This window comes from Pimephales promelas, chromosome 3 (genome assembly GCF_988280905.1).
Source record: "Pimephales promelas chromosome 3, fPimPro1.hap1.1, whole genome shotgun sequence".
Classification (NCBI taxonomy): Eukaryota; Metazoa; Chordata; class Actinopteri; order Cypriniformes; family Leuciscidae; genus Pimephales; species Pimephales promelas.
Window position 1 is genome coordinate 9,527,427 of NC_142771.1, and position 20,223 is coordinate 9,547,649.

Sequence of the window (20,223 nt, forward strand, 5' to 3'; positions counted from 1 at the left end):
TATAAAATTATATTAAATAAACATAACTATAAATAAAATTTCATCTAAAACATATGTACGTTTTGTTTCAATTTTGAAGACTCTGCCATAATCCCGTTTTCCTCAGTTTTCCTCCGCTTTAATCTCCACAACCGGAAATGGATGAGCATCCTTGCGTCAAATGCAGAACTTATGCGTGCATATAGCCCATAGAGGTGGTCAATGAAAAGCTTCAGCTCCAGGCAAAAATGTACAAGTGACCGTGTAAACCACATATAGTTGCATCACCGTTTGGTACTACATTATTTACAGGAGTCATTCAGCCCAACATTGTTAACATTCGTTATCTCAGTTATTTACAGACACGTTAAGTGACAGGATATACATTGCTGCCAGAAGCTAGCGTTTTCTAATGCTAGGCTAACAGTTGCCTTCATGACCCCTTTAAGAAGGACAATAACCCAGGGTTAAGTTCAGTGTAAAACACCCTAAATTCACTTAAAGCTTATTACCATGGTTGGAAATGAAAAGGTTAAGTTTGCCAGTTTATTAATGAAGGCTCACCTGCAAGCAAAGTGCCACAATTTGAAAGTAATAATAAAAAAAAAAGAAGTTCAAAGAACCACAACTGTAGAATTAGCCATGTTAAGGATTTGAAGTCACAAGACAAATAGACACTCATGAACACTGCTGCTTCTAATTCAAACCACCGTCACAGAAGGAACAAGAGGCAACAGAACTGGTTATAAAAGAGGTTTTATTTGTCAAGCATCCTATAGCCAGTACTGAACCAAATCATGAACAGGGAGATGTGTAGGTAGTCTCAAACGAATCACCTGAAAAGAGGAAAATAATTAACCAGATCGTTCTCAGGGAATTCAGCCAGAGCAAAGCACGATTAGAAAGCATACTTGTCTGATAGTAGTCATAAACCTTTATGACTGCAGGCTTGAGATTTTCCACTGCAAGAACCTGATTCAGCTGCAGAGTGTAACTCATGGGGACGCCTTTGGGAACCTGCGAGAAGGATGAACAGCAGCGTATGAGAAAATGGCAGCTAGTAATATACCAAGTATACAGTCTCACCTCTTTCAGATACACTATGACACCATCATCTTCAGCATCAACCCGTTCCACTAGCGGAGCAAACGATTGGGGTGAAGAACCGAGCTGAGGGGAAGACACCATCATTTACACAGTAAAAAATTGAAAAAAAAAATTGACTTTCTAAATCTTAAATACAAACCAGTGATGTATCTGCAGTGAAGCCCGACAGGAGTTTAATGTCCACGATAACCATGTTAGTGCTTGATTTTACACCGTCATATCTGAGTGGGGAATAGAAGGTTGACAAGGTAAGAACACCCTTCAATTTTGGAAGTCAAAAAAAGTTTCAGGACACAATGCTACTCACTTCACAGTGAACTTCAACATGAGATTGGCTACACGCGCTTGGCAGTCTCCAGTCACCTTCGCTTCAACACGCAGCGTCTTGGAGACTTTAACGGGTGTTGGGATGTTGTAGAAACACGCAACCTATAGTACAAGTAGAACAAAGACACTTATACTTGGATGTGCACAATACATAGAGTGGGTGAAGATACAGACCTGTAAAGACACACAGGTGGATCCTGACACTTTAACACTATATTTGCCAGGAACGTTCTTCAGCGGCTTCTCCTGATACAGCAGCCTGTTGTCCCGATTCACTTTGAAGCTGTAAGAGTCTCCTCCTGAAGACTGTACGGTAACAGAGCTGGAGCCGTCCAAACTGAACACTTGAGCAGCGTACACAGACAGGGCATGAAGAGCCACCACTGTGTCCTAAAAACAAGCACAAGATTAAAAACTCCTCAATTTATTGCACTTATGTTTGGTAGTCAGAGGCACCTGGGTGGATGAGAAGCCTCCATAGGGATTCTGCTGGGTCACGAGCCAGTTGACAATGCGGTTAGCATAGCCCAGATCAGCCGTTGTGAGAGGCTGAACAGCGAGAACTGCTAGCAGCACGTAAGAGCTGATCTCCACCGCCAGAGTATCACCAGATGTCGTCTGAGACCAATGGAGTTTAGTGCCTTAGGATGAGATGGAGGGGAGAAAGTTGATGCTAAAGACCCTGATGAACATCTCAAACAAGCAGATGGTAAATCTTACCTTCAGAAATAGCAAGGCTGTCTAAGGCAGTTAGAAGCTGTGATCGAGTGGTGGTCTCTCCAGCCAGACTGAAGGTGTAGGTCAGCAGAGCTGTGGCATAAGTGTTTCCCAGGTTCCCAATGACCGGCCTCAAGCATGACAGACCATTGGTAACTACAGGATCCTAAAAAAAAAACAAAACAAAAAAAAACACAAAGCAGATATCAGAGCCAGAACAGGAAGATCATATGCAAGGAGCACCAAGTACTGGACCGGTTTTACCGTGGTAGGGACACCTAGTTCAAGCAGCGCTGCAACAATGTAGGCAGTCATGGTCACACTGTCACCAACTCCACCCTAAACAAAAAGGAAAACAAAAGAAATATTAAGAACACTCACTGTTGGTCCATTGGTGCCAGTGCATTAAGAAAGACAAAATGCACCTTCATTTCACTATGGTACAGAGTTCCCTGCTGAATGAAACAACCATCTGAACCCTGCGTGCTGATCAACCAATCCTTTGCACTCTGCAGGACATTCGGATCTATGAAGATAAACTCCCTCGCAAGACCAAAGGACCTCATGACAAAGGCAGTCAACCTGGCCATAGAGATGTCAAACAAATTAAAATACTGGTGCCACAGATTACAGACAACCGTAGAACAGTGTGAAACTCACCATGTATTGGACGCATCATAACCAAATGTGCTGAATGATCCATCAGTGTGCCTGTAGTTCAGTTGTCCTTGGTATCCTGATTGGTCAAAAGGAAAATGATATTCCAACGGAAAGGACTGGACTAAGCTCACTTGAAATTAAGTATCCTATACATGTACAGTGGATTTGGTCATTCATACCGCTCTGAAGGTAGCCTATGGCGGTCTCTCGGATGGCTGCAGTGAGTTGCCCTGTGACCTTCAGGTACAGCAAGATGTAAATATTGGGAGCAAGAATGATCATATTCTGTTCTCCACAGCCAGATGGCATCTGTAATAACCCATCTAGATTCTTCAGTGCACGACCCATTATGTCCCCTACAAAAAGTCAAGCATAAAACCCACATCAGAAACAGTTCTACTAATCTTGACATTTCAGTTTCTAATCATTGAGATGATTTACCAAGGACTGAAACGGAGCATCTGGCAGATCCTTGAACTACGTTTGTTGGAAATGTCAGAGTCACGTCTTCATAAAGAACGTTTCCTGCAGACGGAACAGAATGGATAGCATTGAGGGGAAGGCTGATGTTCGGCTGTACAGGGAAATTGTATTGGGAATTGAGTGCAAACAAACCCTTTGGACACAGTAACCAACTCTGGGCGTTGGTCCTTTCAACTCCTTCAGGCTATTAAAGCAACAAAACACCACATCAGTAAACCTGCAGGAGATCTGTGATCAAACTCCAGAAGGCTTTTAACCACTTACGAGGACAAGTAGACTTCGAGTGACTACGTCAATACGTCCTCTCGTCGGCACAGTCACAACCTCAGTGCCACATCGAGTCTGGGATGATTCAGCTGAAGCACTGACAGTCACATTGACGGCTCCTGCAGTGACAGACAGGAATTGAGCACCACCTAATATACACTTAACTTAGAGAGAGGATGCAAAACTGACCGAGAACTGAAGCTGATAGAGCCCATTTGAATGTTTTTCTCCCATTGGCACAAAGACAGGACACATACGGTTCAGAATATGGTTTAAGAGTGAAGGCCGTGGAAGAATCTGGCGTTACTTTAACCTGCCAATGAAACAGAGCACAGGGCTAAGACACATGAACTTCTCTATACAGAAGAAAGAGAAAAAACCCATGGCAGACCATGATGCATTTGGACAGATAGCTGAAGACCGTGGCCTTCAGATCAAACGACTCTCCACGGACGATGGAATAGGGCAGGGAGAGCTCCAGGAAGAAGGGCTGGAAGACCGTCAGCAGAGCAGGAGGAGCCAGACCAAAACCTTTAGAGGACAGGCAGAACGCCTCAGTCTCCCATGTAGTGATTGTGTCAGGAACAGTGAGAGGAACTCGTGTAGATCCAGTGTTTCTGAAAGATAACGAAACAAGAGAAATGAGAGGAACAGAAGTAAAAATTGGGTTAGTAGCTTTAGAAGGAACCAGATGCTTCACTAACCCCACTTGAACAAGCTGCCAAAGCCATGTTTCTGGAAAGTAACTCCTGACAGTCACTACAGAAAAGGAAGTGTCGCCTCCATCTGGAAGAGCCTCTGGACGTCTCATAACCATCACTGAAAGAGAAAAGCAATTTTAGACTAAACTGTCTCTATAGAATAATCTGTCTCTTATTGCGTTTATGAAAGAAATTAACGCACCCAACAAAACAATTTGCTGATTCACAAAGGAGTTGTAATCTTACAAAACTGAATGCAAGTTCAACAAGTCATGCAGAATTTTTCACTAAAATAATGGCATCTGCATAGACCTACCCTCTGGAAATCTGTGATACAGCGGGCACGGAGGGGCTTGTACAGCGAGATTTGTTAGGACCTTCATTCCTAAGCTCTGTCAGAGTGACAGGTCAAAACACAAGACAGATTAAGTCAATGACTCCATTCATGTCCATGTAGTGACAAAATACATTCTCTACCTTGAAGGTTGTATAGGCTTCATTTGTAGGAGCAGTGTAGGCAGGATCTCTGACTAAAGCTAGACGGGGTCGAAAACCTAGACACTCTGGTTCATCCTGAACATTGTAAGGGTAACCTGTCAGTGATCGCACTGGGAGCAAGTCGAACACCTGTAAACATGAAAAAAAGACATCTGTAAAGCCATATTGCAGTGCGACGCTACAACTCTCATGAGTATTAAAGGAGGCGAGAACAAATACATTAATGACAAAACAAATACAAAAAGGAAAGCAGTCCTTCATGGTCACACAAAACAAATAAAATTCAGGCCTGCCTCTCATTCTTAAAGTGCATTTCAGTGGTAAATGAATAGTCCTGCTAGTAAAGTTTAGGGGGGGATGCTGCTGGAAAAACCAGCAATGCGAGTTTGAGAGGAGCTCCCGACAAATCTTGCGATAATCACGACAAGTAATCCACCGGTGGCTCATTGGCTGAGGCATCTTTTCAAGTTCTACCAAGATGTAGATAAGCAAATTTTTACTTATTCGTTTTGTTGACATGGCTTTTTTTAATGGCAGACTAAGACAGACTGTTGATCCAAGTTCAGTTCAGGTTTGAAATTCATTATTGGCTATAAAGTCTTAGTAGGCCTACCCATAAACACCTCACAGATCTCTTATTTAAAGAGCATCATGCAAGATTTGTACCTTAATACATCAGCTTCAAGAGGCACCAGGCCTTGAGTGCAGAGAATGGGGACGCAAGTTTGGCATAGAGCCTATTTAAGCACACCAGTGTCAACTAATCAGGTAGTTTCACAAATGTGTCAAGTTTGTTTGCAAAACCACTAGCCACATTGGCTAGCAAATTAAAAAAATAATGTCAAGCCCTGATCATAATAGATTTGTCTAATTGATCTATCAGTATTACTCATTTTAAAGCTGAAACTGAACGTCGGTCAAGACCACCAAGATTTTCAATCAACTGCACATTGATACCATTTTTGCACTCAGGCGTCTTCCTGGCTCCAAGATCCGGATGCTCTGATCTACAGCACTGATGCCACACAGAGATCCTGCTTGAGCAGAGACCGTCAGAACATTTTTCTCCGCAGGAACAGCCGTAGCAGGAGAGAACTTTAGAGACACCTGGAACAAAAAAAAAAACAAAAAAAAAACCTCAGGACAAGTTACCATTCCAAGTCCCTTAAACTAAAAGAGCCCAGTGCACATACTTGGTTTGGGAGACAAGTTTCGGTCTCAAACAACGCACTACCAACAACCACATTCTCACTGGGCAGAACGCAGTAGACCAGAATCTGCACTTCTGGAGCCATATCGACACGGACCGATAGCTGGAACGACACCGAGCCACTTGTGACTGTACTAGAAGCCCTCGCTTTAACCGTCTCAAATCCATGGAGGACGATCACTCCTCTGGACAAGACCTGACAAAAGGCAGACAGATACATAACATGTTCCTAATAAAGTAAGCTACAATTCATGTCCACTCACCATATAGATGATGTCAGTGCTGTAGTCACCAGCCTCTCCAACAAAAGAATACTTCACGGTCACTGGAAACGTAGCATCACATTTGAGCGGCTGCTCGAGCGTCACTATAGTCAGTGCACTAGATGGGTTACTGGAGGAATCAGGCTGGAGAAGCTGAACAACCCTTGTATCTGAAGTGAAGTATGGCGATTTGTAACCATTATCAACCACTGCAGTCACACTTGCCTGGGGAACAACAAATTAAATCAGTTTCTTGTAGCAGTAATTAAGACGTCTACATCTCATAATACAAAGAGCAAATCGTACCACCAGATTGAGAGCAGCTTTAGGAAGATTGGCAGTGTTGAGAGAGAATGTGGCCAGTCCGTCCTGGTTTGTGGTCCGATCCATCAGCAGTTTATTGGGCCAGCTGTTGCCATCCAGGAGATAAACAACTTTGTTTGCAATTGGAGTACCATCGAAACGAGACACTGATATCTGTCGGGAATGATCAAGATTAGGAAAGGGAACCAATGACAACTTGTATAACACAATTTAAAACAGCTTTTGACCAATGTGCTTTCCACAATGTAGCCAAGTTCTAAGTGACACAAAAAAAAAAAACCTAAAGCTCACAAAGGAAGTTTAAAAAAAAAAAAAACAAGAAACAAAATACAAAAAAAAAAAAAAATTACAAAAGAAGATACAGTGTTAATCAAGTCTTAGAAATTAAGTTTTTAATCTGGATTTTTAAAGTCAGAAGAAATGGAGTTTGTCTTAAGCTAATAGGTAAAGTATTCCAAAGCCTTGGAGCAGAGATGGAAAACCCTCGATCTTTCCAACCATTGTGAAGGCTTCTGCAACAGGGATTAAAAATGTACTTGCCTTTCCATCAATCATTGATCCAGGTTCAAAATATTCCGGGATGTCCACAAACTTGACTTTGCCAACTTCAAACGTAATGGACACTGTTGCAGATTTTGACATCACTACATCTGAAGAAGAGAAAGAAACTGAATAAACCAATCCTGTTCATTCACATGACATTGGTTCAGAGCAGCCAATAGCTCACCTGTTCCCTCCTCAGTGACGTTCACATTTACAAGAAAAGTGTCTTGCATATTATTTTCAAATTTGGTGCCAAAAAACACTGATGCATCGACAGTTTGGAAGACACAGCCAGTGGCATTCATCTGGTGGCAGAACAAAGAGTCACATTAAATTCAAGCACAAGAAAAACCCTCCACTGTAAGGCAGGAGTCAAACCTTTGCAGTTTTAGTCAGGCAACGACGGGTCAAATCAGGAACCGCAGCGTATGGAAAGGGATCACGGCACACTTCCACCAAGGCTTGGCCAGGTACAGGTTGGCCATATGTGTATCTGAGAAACACCACAAGGAACAAAGTCAAGAACTACCCAACCACAAGATAATAAATATCTGTATGTTTAACTCACTTGGCACAAGCCTCAACTTTCAGTCCCACATCTCCAACACTGTACATCTGTGGTGTGTTTACGGTCACATCAAACTTGGGCAAAACTAAGACAAAAAATTAAATGCTGTAATACCTCAAATCTGTCGTTGTACTGTTGCACATATTCACATCAACTTACCGTATTTTTTCACCTCAAACACATGGGAGATTGTTTGTTCACCAATAAAAGCCTTTAATGTGTACATCCCCATCTGAGCCTCTGGGTTTAACTCGTGAGAAAGCTGCAATATCCAGTCCGTTGAGGAAATGTTTGTCCACTGACCAATCCGGTTATTGTTATTGTCCTATTAAAACAGTAACAGCTCATAAAAACGGAAAACAAACTGAACAAAGTGGCAGCTGCTCCATTCAAAGACTCGGACCAGATCAAATTCTCACCTCCACCACCACCAGATTGTACTGAAAGACAAAGACAGGAATATTAAGCATTTAAAAGATCATATTGCAGCAGTCATTGAAGAGAACTGCAAAACTGTGCAAGAAAAAATAACCAACAATAAATTTGCATTTGTTCAATTTGATCCTTACCATCTGATCAAGAGGCACAAATTTGCCATCCATGGTGACAACTCTGAAATTCACTGTAAAAACAGCAATAAACACACATGCATTATGCGATTAAAGATCAGAACTTATACCATAATGGACTTTCTACACCTCTCATATTCAACCAAGGCTCATTCACAACTCACCCGTTTGTCCTGGATTGTAGATGGGTTTGTCTGTTTGGATGAAGGTCAAAGGCAAGTAACGTTTGAACAGGACTTTCCGCTCATCAGACGCCCTGAAGGCATTCCCTTGAACTTCTACCTTCAGCATCTGAACAGATTCTCCATCTACTCGAGGAGCCTGTAGGGAAACTCAGTTAACTAAACCATCAGACAAAAAAAAAAGCCGTGTCTTGTGATAACAAACCTGGAAACTAAAGCAGCGGTGAAATGGCTTTGAAGAAACTTGCTGCACAAGTCGAGTCGTCCTTTTGTCAAGCAGGGAAACGGTCATTGTGAGACTCTCTTGGGGTTTCAGAAGACTTGCACACAATTTGGCATTAGATCCAGATTCAATCACTGCAGGGAACGTCACCATGAATAACCTGTGGAAACATCATGAAGTTCAGAGACTAAAGGAAATCAGGTCAGATTATTTATGTTGATTGAACATTCACAGAAAGTGGCCATCACAGGGTTCCTATAGGCCTGTGCATCAAAACAAGCTTAACAGCCAATCAAACAAAATTGGGCCAAAAGCAGTTCTCTCCATCAGCGAGTGGGTTGAAGTAACAAACATGGGTTGGTCATCTTGGTGGGACAAGCTTTTAACATTATGAAAAATTCAAGTTGAAAACACACAGGAAAAGCTCAGATTTGGCAACAGTGCCTGTGTCAAAAAATAAGAGCACAAGACAGCCATTTTGTTGAGAAATATATTCGAGGAACTACTGTATTATTCCAACAGCACACAAACTCAATTGAACATTGTATTTAAAAAAAAAAAAGAAGTTAATGAACAGCAATTTGGTGTCCCATTCATCCTTTGACCAATTGATAAGAAATAGTACAACAGGATTAACTTTTTCTGAACGGTTTAACTGCATCATTCTGCATAGATTAAACATTCGGCCAGTTTTCGCTGTAAAGCCCATAGCACTTACGGCCTTTTCTGGCCATCAACAGCAAAGAGGAAAAGGGCTAAAATGAGCCCTCTCCAAACACAAATCTCTCTCACAGCCATGAAGAGCAATCATCCAAGCCTAGACAGAAATCAAGAGTCTCTTTCACAAACCCTGCACCACTTCTATTGAGACCTACACTGTAGCTTAACTCTAAATCAGCTGCACTGATGCCAGTGTTATTTAAACACTCTTAATAATTCAGAACAGGTTGATTCATCACTCACAGGCAATCAGGACGTCTTTAGGGCGGAGCCCCGCTAATTAAAGGAGCATTTCACCCATTATAACTATGCAACTGTCTACTACAGTATCGCATCAGGGGGTGCATTGTTGTCTCTCTGAGGAAAGATTTGTTTCATTTGCTGCTATAGGAGAGAAAGAATTTTGCAAACTCGTTTATTCATCTAAATCAACAACCTGTGTGCTAGACCATATACTGACTAAACTACTGAAAGGAATGCTTCCAGAGGTCATAGATCCTCTTCTTAATATCATTAATTCGTCTTTGTCACTAGGATACGTACCAAAAACCTTTAAGCTAGCAATGATAAAACCACTTCAAACTCATCCTAGATGGTTGATCCAATTTTCACAAAAATTGAACCAGATCTTTTTCAGACCATGCCGACAAACTTTTTTTTTTTCTTTAGATTTTGCCTTATGGTTAGCACAAAATTGTAAATAAGCATTTAAAAATCATTTGCGAAAATCTTTGAAACCGTTTGAGACGAAAGCATCATAGAAAGCCCCGTAGCCCATTTGTCCACTGATCAATTTGGTTATGACTGTCCTAATAAAACAATTGTCAGCTCAGAGGAAAAACCACAAACAAAGCAAAAGTACAAAAAGCTGTGTTGGCCACGGCAGTATTTCCGGTGAAGGTTTAAGGATGCTCGATAACTTCCGCCGATCGTAGAGTCCAATGCAATACCGAGAATTTATATTGAATTTTATACTCCATGGTTATACCAAAAAAACATTAGTCACAAAAACAGATAAAACAGACAGCCCTCATTGTGATTATGCTTCTTTATAAAATTATATTAAATAAACATAACTATAAATAAAATTTCATCTAAAACATATGTACGTTTTGTTTCAATTTTGAAGACTCTGCCATAATCCCGTTTTCCTCAGTTTTCCTCCGCTTTAATCTCCACAACCGGAAATGGATGAGCATCCTTGCGTCAAATGCAGAACTTATGCGTGCATATAGCCCATAGAGGTGGTCAATGAAAAGCTTCAGCTCCAGGCAAAAATGTACAAGTGACCGTGTAAACCACATATAGTTGCATCACCGTTTGGTACTACATTATTTACAGGAGTCATTCAGCCCAACATTGTTAACATTCGTTATCTCAGTTATTTACAGACACGTTAAGTGACAGGATATACATTGCTGCCAGAAGCTAGCGTTTTCTAATGCTAGGCTAACAGTTGCCTTCATGACCCCTTTAAGAAGGACAATAACCCAGGGTTAAGTTCAGTGTAACACCCTAAATTCACTTAAAGCTTATTACCATGGTTGGAAATGAAAAGGTTAAGTTTGCCAGTTTATTAATGAAAGCTCACCTGCAAGCAAAGTGCCACAATTTGAAAGTAATAATAAAAAAAAAGAAGTTCAAAGAACCACAACTGTAGAATTAGCCATGTTAAGGATTTGAAGTCACAAGACAAATAGACACTCATGAACACTGCTGCTTCTAATTCAAACCACCGTCACAGAAGGAACAAGAGGCAACAGAACTGGTTATAAAAGAGGTTTTATTTGTCAAGCATCCTATAGCCAGTACTGAACCAAATCATGAACAGGGAGATGTGTAGGTAGTCTCAAACGAATCACCTGAAAAAAAGAGGAAAAGAATTAACCAGATCGTTCTCAGGGAATTCAGCCAGAGCAAAGCACGATTAGAAAGCATACTTGTCTGATAGTAGTCATAAACCTTTATGACTGCAGGCTTGAGATTTTCCACTGCAAGAACCTGATTCAGCTGCAGAGTGTAACTCATGGGGACGCCTTTGGGAACCTGCGAGAAGGATGAACAGCAGCGTATGAGAAAATGGCAGCTAGTAATATACCAAGTGTACAGTCTCACCTCTTTCAGATACACTATGACACCATCATCTTCAGCATCAACCCGTTCCACTAGCGGAGCAAACGATTGGGGTGAAGAACCGAGCTGAGGGGAAGACACCATCATTTACACAGTAAAAAATTGACTTTCTAAATCTTAAATACAAACCAGTGATGTATCTGCAGTGAAGCCCGACAGGAGTTTAATGTCCACGATAACCATGTTAGTGCTTGATTTTACACCGTCGTATCTGAGTGGTGAATAGAAGGTTGACAAGGTAAGAACACCCTTCAATTTTGGAAGTCAAAAAAAGTTTCAGGACACAATGCTACTCACTTCACAGTGAACTTCAACATGAGATTGGCTACACGCGCTTGGCAGTCTCCAGTCACCTTCGCTTCGACACGCAGCGTCTTGGAGACTTTAACGGGTGTTGGGATGTTGTAGAAACACGCAACCTATAGTACAAGTAGAACAAAGACACTTATACTTGGATGTGCACAATACATAGAGTGGGTGAAGATACAGACCTGTAAAGACACACAGGTGGATCCTGACACTTTAACACTATATTTGCCAGGAACGTTCTTCAGCGGCTTCTCCTGATACAGCAGCCTGTTGTCCCGATTCACTTTGAAGCTGTAAGAGTCTCCTCCTGAAGACTGTACGGTAACAGAGCTGGAGCCGTCCAAGCTGAACACTTGAGCAGCGTACACAGACAGGGCATGAAGAGCCACCACTGTGTCCTAAAAACAAGCACCAGATTAAAAACTCCTCAATTATGTGCACTTATGTTTGGTAGTCATAGGCACCTGGGTGGAGGAGAAGCCTCCATAGGGATTCTGCTGGGTCACGAGCCAGTTGACAATGCGGTTAGCATAGCCCAGATCAGCCGTTGTGAGAGGCTGAACAGCGAGAACTGCTAGCAGCACGTAAGAGCTGATCTCCACCGCCAGAGTATCACCAGATGTCGTCTGAGACCAATGGAGTTTAGTGCCTTAGGATGAGATGGAGGGGAGAAAGTTGATGCTAAAGACCCTGATGAACATCTCAAACAAGCAGATGGTAAATCTTACCTTCAGAAATAGCAAGGCTGTCTAAGGCAGTTAGAAGCTGTGATCGAGTGGTGGTCTCTCCAGCCAGACTGAAGGTGTAGGTCAGCAGAGCTGTGGCATAAGTGTTTCCCAGGTTCCCAATGACCGGCCTCAAGCATGACAGACCGTTGGTAACTACAGGATCCTAAAAAAAAACAAAAAAAACAAAAAAAAAACACAAAGCAGATATCAGAGCCAGAACAGGAAGATCATATGCAAGGAGCACCAAGTACTGGACCGGTTTTACCGTGGTAGGGACACCTAGTTCAAGCAGCGCTGCAACAATGTAGGCAGTCATGGTCACACTGTCACCAACCCCACCCTAAACAAAAAGGAAAACAAAAGAAATATTAAGAACACTCACTGTTGGTCCATTGGTGCCAGTGCATTAAGAAAGATGAAATGCACCTTCATTTCACTATGGTACAGAGTTCCCTGCTGAATGAAACAACCATCTGAACCCTGCGTGCTGATCAACCAATCCTTTGCACTCTGCAGGACATTCGGATCTATGAAGATAAACTCCCTCGCAAGACCAAAGGACCTCATGACAAAGGCAGTCAACCTGGCCATAGAGATGTCAAACAAATTAAAATACTGGTGCCACAGATTACAGACAACCGTAGAACAGTGTGAAACTCACCATGTATTGGACGCATCATAACCAAATGTGCTGAATGATCCATCAGTGTGCCTGTAGTTCAGTTGTCCTTGGTATCCTGATTGGTCAAAAGGAAAATGATATTCCAACGGAAAGGACTGGACTAAGCTCACTTGAAATTAAGTATCCTATACATGTACAGTGGATTTGGTCACTCATACCGCTCTGAAGGTAGCCTGTGGCGGTCTCTCGGATGGCTGCAGTGAGTTGCCCTGTGACCTTCAGGTACAGCAAGATGTAAATATTGGGAGCAAGAATGATCATATTCTGTTCTCCACAGCCAGATGGCATCTGTAATAACCTATCTAGATTCTTCAGTGCACGACCCATTATGTCCCCTACAAAAGGTCAAGCATAAAACCCACATCAGAAACAGTTCTACTAATCTTGACATTTCAGTTTCTAATCATTGAGATGATTTACCAAGGACAGAAACGGAGCATCTGGCAGATCCTTGAACTACGTTTGTTGGAAATGTCAGAGTCACGTCTTCATAAAGAACGTTTCCTGCAGACGGAACAGAATGGATAGCATTGAGGGGAAGGCTGATGTTTGGCTGTACAGGGAAATTGTATTGGGAATTGAGTGCAAACAAACCCTTTGGACACAGTAACCAACTCTGGGTGTTGGTCCTTTCAACTCCTTCAGGCTATTAAAGCAACAAAGCACCACATCAGTAAACCTGCAGGAGATCTGTGATCAAACTCCAGAAGGCTTTTAACCACTTACGAGGACAAGTAGACTTCGAGTGACTACGTCAATACGTCCTCTCGTCGGCACAGTCACAACCTCAGTGCCACATCGAGTCCGGGATGGTTCAGCTGAAGCACTGACAGTCACATTGACAGCTCCTGCAGTGACAGACAGGAATTGAGCACCACCTAATATACACTTAACTTAGAGAGAGGATGCAAAACTGACCGAGAACTGAAGCTGATAGAGCCCATTTGAATGTTTTTCTCCCATTGGCACAAAGACAGGACACATACGGTTCAGAATATGGTTGAAGAGTGAAGGCCGTGGAAGAATCTGGCGTTACTTTAACCTGCCAATGAAACAGAGCACAGGGCTAAGACACATGAACTTCTCTATAAAGAAGAAAGAGAAAAAACCCATGGCAGACCATGATGCATTTGGACAGATAGCTGAAGACCGTGGCCTTCAGATCAAACGACTCTCCACGGACGATGGAATAGGGCAGGGAGAGCTCCAGGAAGAAGGGCTGGAAGACCGTCAGCAGAGCAGGAGGAGCCAGACCAAAACCTTTAGAGGACAGGCAGAACGCCTCAGTCTCCCATGTAGTGATTGTGTCAGGAACAGTGAGAGGAACTCGTGTAGATCCAGCGTTTCTGAAAGATAACGAAACAAGAGAAATGAGAGGAACAGAAGTAAAAATTGGGTTAGTAGCTTTAGAAGGAACCAGATGCTTCACTAACCCCACTTGAACAAGCTGCCAAAGCCATGTTTCTGGAAAGTAACTCCTGACAGTCACTACAGAAAAGGAAGTGTCGCCTCCATCTGGAAGAGCCTCTGGACGTCTCATAACCATCACTGAAAGAGAAAAGCAATTTTAGACTAAACTTTGTCTCTATAGAATAATCTGTCTCTTATTGCGTTTATGGAAGAAATTAACGCACCCAACAAAACAATTTGCTGATTCACAAAGGAGTTGTAATCTTACAAAACTGAATGCAAGTTCAACAAGTCATGCAGAATTTTTCACTAAAATAATGGCATCTGCATAGACCTACCCTCTGGAAATCTGGGATACAGCGGGCACGGAGGGGCTTGTACAGCGAGATTTGTTAGGACCTTCATTCCTAAGCTCTGTCAGAGTGACAGGTCAAAACACAAGACAGATTAAGTCAATGACTCCATTCATGTCCATGTAGTGACAAAATACATTCTCTACCTTGAAGGTTGTATAGGCTTCATTTGTAGGAGCAGTGTAGGCAGGATCTCTGACTAAAGCTAGACGGGGTCGAAAACCTAGACACTCTGGTTCATCCTGAACATTGTAAGGGTAACCGGTCAGTGATCGCACTGGGAGCAAGTCGAACACCTGTAAACATGAAAAAAACCATAACGAAAAAAAAAAAAAAGACATCTGTAAAGCCATATTGCAGTGCGACGCTACAACTCTCATGAGTATTAAAGGAGGCGAGAACAAATACATTAATGACAAAACAAATACAAAAAGGAAAGCAGTCCTTCATGGTCACACAAAACAAATAAAATTCAGGCCTGCCTCTCATTCTTAAAGTGCATTTCAGTGGTAAATGAATAGTCCTGCTAGTAAAGTTTAGGGGGGGATGCTGCTGGAAAAACCAGCAATGCGAGTTTGAGAGGAGCTCCCGACAAATCTTGCGATAATCACGACAAGTAATCCACCGGTGGCTCATTGGCTGAGGCATCTTTTCAAGTTCTACCAAGATGTAGATAAGCAAATTTTTACTTATTCGTTTTGTTGACATGGCTTTTTTTAATGGCAGACTAAGACAGACTGTTGATCCAAGTTCAGTTCAGGTTTGAAATTCATTATTGGCTATAAAGTCTTAGTAGGCCTACCCATAAACACCTCACAGATCTCTTATTTAAAGAGCATCATGCAAGATTTGTACCTTAATACATCAGCTTCAAGAGGCACCAGGCCTTGAGTGCAGAGAATGGGGACGCAAGTTTGGCATAGAGCCTATTTAAGCACACCAGTGTCAACTAATCAGGTAGTTTCACAAATGTGTCAAGTTTGTTTGCAAAACCACTAGCCACATTGGCTAGCAAATTAAAAAATTAATGTCAAGCCCTGATCATAATAGATTTGTCTAATTGATCTATCAGTATTACTCATTTTAAAGCTGAAACTGAATGTCGGTCAAGACCACCAAGATTTTCAATCAACTGCACATTGATACCATTTTTGCACTCAGGCGTCTTCCTGGCTCCAAGATCCGGATGCTCTGATCTACAGCACTGATGCCACACAGAGATCCTGCTTGAGCAGAGACTGTCAGAACATTTTTCTCCGCAGGAACAGCCGTAGCAGGAGAGAACTTTAGAGACACCTGGAACAAAAAAAAAAACAAAAAAAAACCTCAGGACAAGTTACCATTCCAAGTCCCTTAAACTAAAAGAGCCCAGTGCACATACTTGGTTTGGGAGACAAGTTTCGGTCTCAAACAACGCACTACCAACAACCACATTCTCACTGGGCAGAACGCAGTAGACCAGAATCTGCACTTCTGGAGCCATATCGACACGGACAGATAGCTGGAACGACACCGAGCCACTTGTGACTGTACTAGAAGCCCTCGCTTTAACCGTCTCAAATCCATGGAGGACGATCACTCCTCTGGACAAGACCTGACAAAAGGCAGACAGATACATAACATGTTCCTAATAAAGTAAGCTACAATTCATGTCCACTCACCATATAGATGATGTCAGTGCTGTAGTCACCAGCCTCTCCAACAAAAGAATACTTCACGGTCACTGGAAACGTAGCATCACATTTGAGCGGCTGCTCGAGCTTCACTATAGTCAGTGCACTAGATGGGTTACTGGAGGAATCAGGCTGGAGAAGCTGAACAACCCTTGTATCTGAAGTGAAGTATGGCGATTTGTAACCATTATCAACCACTGCAGTCACACTTGCCTGGGGAACAACAAATTAAATCAGTTTCTTGTAGCAGTAATTAAGACGTCTACATCTAATAATACAAAGAGCAAATCGTACCACCAGATTGAGAGCAGCTTTAGGAAGATTGGCAGTGTTGAGAGAGAATGTGGCCAGTCCGTCCTGGTTTGTGGTCCGATCCATCAGCAGTTTATTGGGCCAGCTGTTGCCATCCAGGAGATAAACAACTTTGTTTGCAATTGGAGTACCATCGAAACGAGACACTGATATCTGTCGGGAATGATCAAGATTAGGAAAGGGAACCAATGACAACTTGTATAACACAATTTAAAACAGCTTTTGACCAATGTGCTTTCCACAATGTAGCCAAGTTCTAAGTGACACAAAAAAAAAAAAACCTAAAGCTCACAAAGGAAGTTTAAAAAAAAACAAAAAAAACATAAGAAACAAAATACAAAAAAAAAAAAAAATTACAAAACAAGATACAGTGTTAATCAAGTCTTAGAAATTAAGTTTTTAATCTGGATTTTTAAAGTCAGAAGAAATGGAGTTTGTCTTAAGCTAATAGGTAAAGTATTCCAAAGCCTTGGAGCAGAGATGGAAAACCCTCGATCTTTCCAACCATTGTGAAGGCTTCTGCAACAGGGATTAAAAATGTACTTGCCTTTCCATCAATCATTGATCCAGGTTCAAAATATTCCGGGATGTCCACAAACTTGACTTTGCCAACTTCAAACGTAATGGACACTGTTGCAGATTTTGACATCACTACATCTGAAGAAGAGAAAGAAACTGAATAAACCAATCCTGTTCATTCACATGACATTGGTTCAGAGCAGCCAATAGCTCACCTGTTCCCTCCTCAGTGACATTCACATTTACAAGAAAAGTGTCTTGCATATTATTTTCAAATTTGGTGCCAAAAAACACTGATGCATCGACAGTTTGGAAGACACAGCCAGTGGCATTCATCTGGTGGCAGAACAAAGAGTCACATTAAATTCAAGCACAAGAAAAACCCTCCACTGTAAGGCAGGAGTCAAACCTTTGCAGTTTTAGTCAGGCAACGACGGGTCAAATCAGGAACCGCAGCGTATGGAAAGGGATCACGGCACACTTCCACCAAGGCTTGGCCAGGTACAGGTTGGCCATATGTGTATCTGAGAAACACCACAAGGAACAAAGTCAAGAACTACCCAACCACAAGATAATAAATATCTGTATGTTTAACTCACTTGGCACAAGCCTCAACTTTCAGTCCCACATCTCCAACACTGTACATCTGTGGTGTGTTTACGGTCACATCAAACTTGGGCAAAACTAAGACAAAAAATTAAATGCTGTAATACCTCAAATCTGTCGTTGTACTGTTGCACATATTCACATCAACTTACCGTATTTTTTCACCTCAAACACATGGGAGATTGTTTGTTCACCAATAAAAGCCTTTAATGTGTACATCCCCATCTGAGCCTCTGGGTTTAACTCGTGAGAAAGCTGCAATATCCAGTCCGTTGAGGAAATGTTTGTCCACTGACCAATCCGGTTATTGTTATTGTCCTATTAAAACAGTAACAGCTCATAAAAACGGAAAACAAAATGAGCAAAGTGGCAGCTGCTCCATTCAAAGACTCGGACCAGATCAAATTCTCACCTCCACCACCACCAGATTGTACTGAAAGACAAAGACAGGAATATTAAGCATTTAAAAGATCATATTGCAGCAGTCATTGAAGAGAACTGCAAAACTGTGCAAGAAAAAATAACCAACAATAAATTTGCATTTGTTCAATTTGATCCTTACCATCTGATCAAGAGGCACAAATTTGCCATCCATGGTGACAACTCTGAAATTCACTGTAAAAACAGCAATAAACACACATGCATTATGCGATTAAAGATCAGAACTTATACCATAATGGACTTTCTACACCTCTCATATTCAACCAAGGCTCATTCACAACTCACCGGTTTGTCCTGGATTGTAGATGGGTTTGTCTGTTTGGATGAAGGTCAAAGGCAAGTAACGTTTGAACAGGACTTTCCTCTCATCAGACGCCCTGAAGGCATTCCCTTGAACTTCTACCTTCAGCATCTGAACAGATTCTCCATCTACTCGAGGAGCCTGTAGGGAAACTCAGTTAACTAAACCATCAGACAAAAAAAAAAAAAAAAAAAAAAGCCATGTCTTGTGATAACAAACCTGGAAACTAAAGCAGCGGTGAAATGGCTTTGAAGAAACTTGCTGCACAAGTCGAGTCGTCCTTTTGTCAAGCAGGGAAACGGTCATTGTGAGACTCTCTTGGGGTTTCAGAAGACTTGCACACAATTTGGCATTAGATCCAGATTCAATCACTGCAGGGAACGTCACCATGAATAAACTGTGGAAACATCATGAAGTTCAGAGACTAAAGGAAATCAGGTCAGATTATTTATGTTGATTGAACATTTACAGAAAGTGGCCATCACAGGGTTCCTATAGGCCTGTGCATCAAAACAAGCTTAACAGCCCATCAAACAAAATTGGGCCAAAAGCAGTTCTCTCCATCAGCAAGTGGGTTGAAATAACAAACATGGGTTGGTCATCTTGGTGGGACAAGCTTTTAACATTATGAAAGTTGAAAACACACAGGAAAAGCTCAGATTTGGCAACAGTGCCTGTGTCAAAAAATAAGAGCACAAGACAGCCATTTTGTTGAGAAATATATTCGAGGAACTACTGTATTATTCCAACAGCACACAAACTCAATTGAACATTGTATTTAAAAAAAAAAAAAGAAGTTAATGAACAGCAATTTGGTGTCCCATTCATCCTTTGACCAATTGATAAGAAATAGTACAACAGGATTAACTTTTTCTGAACGGTTTAACTGCATCATTCTGCATAGATTAAACATTCGGCCAGTTTTCGCTGTAAATCCCATTGCACTTACGGCCTTTTCTGTCCATCAACAGCAAAGAGGAAAAGGGCTAAAATGAGCCCTCTCCAAACACAAATCTCTCTCACAGCCATGAAGAGCAATCATCCAAGCCTAGACAGAAATCAAGAGTCTCTTTCACAAACCCTGCACCACTTCTATTGAGTCCTACACTGTAGCTTAACTCTAAATCAGCTGCACTGATGCCAGTGTTATTTAAACACTCTTAATAATTCAGAACAGGTTGATTCATCACTCACAGGCAATCAGGACGTCTTTAGGGCGGAGCCCCGCTAATTAAAGGAGCATTTCACCCATTATAACTATGCAACTGTCTACTACAGTATCGCATCAGGGGGTGCATTGTTGTCTCTCTGAGGAAAGATTTGTTTCATTTGCTGCTATAGGAGAGAAAGAATTTTGCAAACTCGTTTATTCATCTAAATCAACAACCTGTGTGCTAGACCATATACTGACTAAA

At 41.8% G+C, this 20,223-nt stretch overlaps 1 protein-coding gene across 3 annotated transcripts; it reads right to left on the reverse strand.

Moving 5' to 3' along the window:
- Nucleotides 1-719: 719 nt before the first annotated feature.
- LOC148981968 (alpha-2-macroglobulin-like) lies at nt 720-19,929 on the reverse strand. 3 transcript variants are annotated; one of them, XM_089128170.1, is made up of 34 exons: nt 19,758-19,929; nt 8,604-8,781; nt 8,381-8,537; nt 8,217-8,269; nt 8,067-8,087; nt 7,807-7,972; nt 7,648-7,732; nt 7,458-7,572; nt 7,264-7,384; nt 7,077-7,186; nt 6,519-6,689; nt 6,213-6,437; nt 5,933-6,145; nt 5,697-5,846; nt 4,719-4,868; nt 4,558-4,633; nt 4,245-4,359; nt 3,932-4,157; nt 3,730-3,853; nt 3,538-3,659; nt 3,406-3,457; nt 3,232-3,315; nt 2,970-3,146; nt 2,791-2,866; nt 2,556-2,712; nt 2,395-2,469; nt 2,134-2,296; nt 1,870-2,054; nt 1,588-1,803; nt 1,394-1,515; nt 1,226-1,307; nt 1,066-1,149; nt 891-996; nt 720-815 (listed from the first exon to the last, which is right to left on the reverse strand). In XM_089128170.1, exons 1-34 carry the CDS (start codon nt 19,835-19,837, stop codon nt 775-777), a joined length of 4,278 nt encoding a protein of 1,425 aa, XP_088984296.1. In that variant the 5' UTR covers nt 19,838-19,929; the 3' UTR covers nt 720-774. The 3 variants fall into 3 exon arrangements, with proteins under 3 accessions (XP_088984296.1, XP_088984294.1, XP_088984295.1); XM_089128168.1 differs by lacking the exon at nt 19,758-19,929 and adding an exon at nt 9,340-9,522; XM_089128169.1 differs by lacking the exons at nt 720-815; nt 891-996; nt 1,066-1,149; ... (28 more) ...; nt 8,381-8,537; nt 8,604-8,781 and adding exons at nt 11,107-11,203; nt 11,282-11,387; nt 11,457-11,540; ... (28 more) ...; nt 18,793-18,949; nt 19,028-19,205.
- Between the last annotated feature and the right edge of the window lie 294 nt (nt 19,930-20,223).